The 4,591-nt window shown below is 36.2% G+C and overlaps 1 protein-coding gene across 1 annotated transcript; it reads left to right on the top strand.

Annotated features, from left to right (window-relative positions):
• The first annotated feature begins 1,475 nt into the window (after nt 1-1,475).
• LOC143602018 (glutamyl-tRNA reductase 1, chloroplastic-like) lies at nt 1,476-4,246 on the top strand. The gene is made up of 3 exons (XM_077079275.1): nt 1,476-1,737; nt 2,599-2,840; nt 2,935-4,246. The coding sequence occupies exons 1-3, from the start codon at nt 1,479-1,481 to the stop codon at nt 4,051-4,053; spliced, it is 1,620 nt and encodes a 539-aa protein (XP_076935390.1). The 5' UTR covers nt 1,476-1,478; the 3' UTR covers nt 4,054-4,246.
• Nucleotides 4,247-4,591: the final 345 nt, after the last annotated feature.

Below are 4,591 nucleotides of genomic sequence, written 5' to 3'. Positions count from 1 at the left end.
CCTTACAATAAAAATAATTAAAATCCAACAAAAAAATATATAAATATTAGAAATAAATAATATAAAACAGCCTCGTAACACAAGAGGATAAAAACTAGTTATATATAATTCCCTTATTAGTATTGGTTTAGCATGAAACGTCTCTCATATAAGTCATATACATGATATTATGTGTAACACCTCAGTTTTCGGGACCTAAATATGGGGTGTACACAACCATACAAGATAGTTTCTCATACTTTTCCGGCTTATAAACAAATGATTTTTACCTTTTTTTATAATATTAATCTGCACCAACTAAACCCAATTGCGCAACCCAACATTATTGGCCCAACAATTCATTTCGGTCTTGCCCCAAACTGGATACCGTCCTGACTCCTGACTGACTCAACCCGATGCGACTAACCCATTTTCCTAAGCCGAATCCAGACATTATAAACTCTTATTATCAGTCTAGCTTATTTAAATTCAAAACTTTGACTTAACCGGTATATACTACTTACTAAATATAGGGAAAATCTTCAAAATAGTTGATGACTTTTGTTCTTTTAGAAGTAACATGATCAAATGACTTGGTCGAAGGTTGACAAGTAGGCTCATTTGAAAAACAATTGTGTAGCCGGCAATAAAAACAATGTGGGATCAAGTAATCAACCAACAACTTACATACGTGTAACATTTAGCCGAAAAAATGCACAACCCCGCTAGAAAAAATGAATTGCCCCGCTACCATCAAGTAATCTACCAACGAAATGAATTGCCGGCTATAGGAGAGGCAAAAAAATGCACAGCCCCGCTACAAAGAGCTGATTCTACCACAACTAGAAGAGAGACTGATTACCAACCTGAGTTAGCTCTGCCACAACTAGGAGAGAGCCCGATTACCAACTTTTCGGCTACACAAGAGCCAGTTCCCTTCCGGCTCCTCTATAGCCGGCTAATGTGTTTATCCTCTCTTCTATACCCAAGTTAGTCGACGTGTAAGGTGTTGGTTGGATAACATATGCACTCATGTGTTTTTTTGTGTTATTTTGTACCGAACACACGAATACCCTTAATATCTTTCTAAATTTACTTATTTCTTAAAATCAAAAAGTCATGACTGCCTGTTTCTAAAGGATTTTGTGATCAAGTCAACTTTTCCCTTTGAATACTAAGTTATATTCACATAATACTTTAGTTGTATGAGACAGGAATAATAATTTTGCATAATAATGTATAAAAAAGCGTCAACTGTCATAAAAAGTCCAACGTCCCGTTCCCAAGGCTGAATAATTCTTGTGCGTGTGGGGGCCAAACGATACATTTTATAATTTGGTCAAATATGTCACACAACAACCCAAATTGAAAATAGACACTTACTTTCCGTTCAACTAATCCTCCTCCTCCTCCCTTTATAAGTTATAACCTCTCCCACCACCACCACCAACTCCGATCAATCAATCATTTCTTTATTATTATTCTTAAGGTTCAATTCAATGGTAGTAGTTTCAAGCAATTCTGTTGTTCCTGATTCCACTATGATGATTCATCTAAATGCTATTTCTAATTCAACTGCGTCTTTGTCTTCGTTGACGTCTGTTGGTTCTCGGATTCGGTTCGATTTTAAACCGGTTAGCGTTAGGGCATTGAGATCCGGATGTGGAAACCTTAGATGCCAGGCGCAGTTCTCGCGATCGGTGGCGAATTCGTCTAGTCTTTCTGCACTTGAGCTTCTTAAGACATCGGCTGCTGAGAGTGAGTTTTCGATTATTATTATTATTATTGTAATATTACTATTTTGCATGTAGGTAATGAATTAGGTAGATTCCTGATTGATTTAATGCATACTGAAACCCTAATTAACTGTGTTTTATACGTTTTTAATTATTTGGGGCTTTTGAGCCTCTCTTGTCATTTGTATGCAGTTTTTGACATCAGTTATGAAACACTTTTATGCAATTACTAGATCCTCCAATGTAATTGAAGTGTGTGTTTCTTTGTTTACCTTTTAATGCTATTTAATACTAATATCTAATAATCAATTGAATAGCAGCATTAGGTGATTTTTCTTCAGTTTGACAACTACTTCACCCTTCTGAATTCATTAATCATCAGGTGATGCCATAATATTTTCAATTTCATAGATTTATCATCTTATCTTTCAATAGGAATTGGTGTTTTTTTTTACCATTGTTTAAGCTCTTATAACTTTTAATCATACATTTTTATAAGATATACAAATGAAAGAGCGGTATTATGGTGGTCAGGCTTAGTTCATTGGATCCTCCAACATGAACTGATATAATTCAACTGTCTGCGTGTTTGTTTGTTTGTTTGTTTGTTTACCTTTTAAACACAGCCATTATTTCTCTACATTAATGCTATTTAGTACATAATAGTCAATTACCTGTATTATGATTCCCTATAAACACACTTGTAGGGGCCAAGTTTTTTTTAAATTTGATAACTACTTCACCCTTATGAATTCGTAAGGTGATACCATAATTCTTTTGAATTACTTAGCTTCTTTTAATAGGAGTTGGTGTTTTTTTTTACCATTATGAAGACTCGTTTATGTTCTTAACTTATAATACTACATTTTTTTGCATCGTATAGGATATACAAAGGAAAAGAGTGGTATTATGGTGGTCAGGCTTAGTTTCCACTCAGCACCAGTTGAACTCCGTGAGAAACTTTCCATTCCCGAGGCAGATTTACCTCAAGCGATCAGTGAATTATGTGGCTTGAATCACATAGAAGAAGCTGCTGTTCTTAGCACCTGCAACCGGATGGAGATCTATGCTGTAGCACTCTCCCAACATCGTGGTGTTAAAGAAATCACCAAATGGATGTCAAAGGTACTAACCACATAATAATATTATTCATACATCGCTTCATGTATATACAATCATAAACAATTAAACTTAAAATCACACATTTCCCCAAATGCAGATTAGTGGCGTTCCCGTTTCAGAAATAAGCCGACATCAGTTCTTGCTGTATGAAAAAGAAGCCACAAAACATCTGTTTGAAGTATCTGCAGGCCTCGATTCCCTGGTTCTTGGAGAAGGTCAAATTCTTTCTCAAGTCAAACACGTTGTAAAAGTAGGTCAAGGAGTCCCCGGGTTTGATAGAAAGATAAGCGGGCTGTTCAAGCATGCAATCACAGTAGGCAAACGGGTCAGGACCGAGACTAACATCTCATCCGGGTCGGTTTCAGTCAGTTCAGCAGCTGTTGAACTTGCCCAAATGAAAATTCCGGACCATTCTTATGACTCTGTCAGAGTCTTGGTAGTTGGAGCGGGCAAAATGGGAAAACTTGTAATCAAACATTTGATTGCAAAAGGATGCAAAAACATGGTGGTTGTTAACAGATCTGAAGATCGAGTAACTGCCATACGTGAGGAGTTTGACGATGTTGATATTGTTTACCAACCGTTCTCTGAGTTAATGCCGTGTGCTTCGGATTCTGATGTTGTGTTTACATGTACAGCCTCGGATACCTTACTATTCTCAAAAGATCAAGTTCAGACACTGAGTCAACCTAAATCACAAACACAAAGGTTGTTCATAGACATATCAGTTCCAAGAAATGTGGAATCATGTGTGTCGGATTTGGAAATGGCTCGTGTTTACAATGTGGATGATCTGAAAGAAGTTGTGGAAGCGAATAAAAAGGATCGGTTACGCAAGGCGGAAGAAGCACAAATAATAATATCAGATGAAGTGAGAGAATTTGAAGCTTGGAAAGATTCGTTAGAAACAGTGCCAACGATTAAGAAATTAAGGGCGTATGCCGAAAGAATTAGAGAGAGTGAAATGGAAAAATGTTTAGCAAAAATGGGTGGCGACATGTCAAAGAAGAATCAGAAAGCTATACATGAGTTAAGCAAGGGTATAGTGAATAGATTATTTCATGGTCCAATGCAGCATTTGAGATGTGATGATAACGAAGGTCGGTCTTTGAATGAGATAATTGAAAATATGCACGCGCTGAACCGGATTTTTGGGCTCGAGATGGAAATTTCCATCTTAGAAGAGAAAATCAGGTCCAAGATGGAGAAATTATAATATTGAACCTGTTTGTTTTGTTGGAAGTTATTTGATTCATATTAATTTTTCTGTCACTGTATTTGGTGATGAGTAAACTAATGAGGATGGAAGACTACTGATTTATGAAATAGTAGAATGTGTATAATTTTATGTCAAGATCAAAACCATTGGTTATTTACCTATGAACAGCTAATGATGCTTCATTATTTAATACTTTCCTATATTTTGCAACGATATATGTATTCAAGTCTTGTAGTCAGGGCAGGTCTAACCATATTTGTGGGGCAGCCTGTGCTACCCCTGAGCAAAAATCTTTAGGCGTGCTGACTCTTTATTTTCTTCTATATCCGCCACTGCTAGTAGTCTAGACAAGAAACAATTAGGAATCTTCAGCATTTGTTTTTGTTGGTCTAAGGTTAACTAACACCTTTTTAAATCAAAGATCCTAGTCTTTTAACACACAGGTGTCGTTTATACATCATGTGTGCATCAGTCACGTTATCACAACATTGTTTTAAATAATATGTTCCAGAAATCAGTCTGTTAGATGGATAAT

Source organism: Bidens hawaiensis, unplaced genomic scaffold (assembly GCF_021521415.1).
Source record: "Bidens hawaiensis isolate Kalapana, Puna unplaced genomic scaffold, B.hawaiensis_p1.1 tig00057775_1, whole genome shotgun sequence".
NCBI classification, from domain to species: domain Eukaryota; kingdom Viridiplantae; phylum Streptophyta; class Magnoliopsida; order Asterales; family Asteraceae; genus Bidens; species Bidens hawaiensis.
The sequence above is the reverse complement of the archived record's forward strand: the minus strand, read 5'-3'. Positions and strand labels throughout refer to the sequence as shown.

Bases quoted from the DNA above. Each gene is read 5' to 3' on its own strand.
- LOC143602018 (XM_077079275.1), top strand. From the start codon at position 1,479: ATGGTAGTAGTTTCAAGCAATTCTGTTGTTCCTGATTCCACTATGATG. The intron at 1,738-2,598 runs GTGAGTTTTCGA...TGCATCGTATAG, and splicing joins TAAGACATCGGCTGCTGAGA to GATATACAAAGGAAAAGAGT. The intron at 2,841-2,934 runs GTACTAACCACA...CCCCAAATGCAG, and splicing joins TCACCAAATGGATGTCAAAG to ATTAGTGGCGTTCCCGTTTC.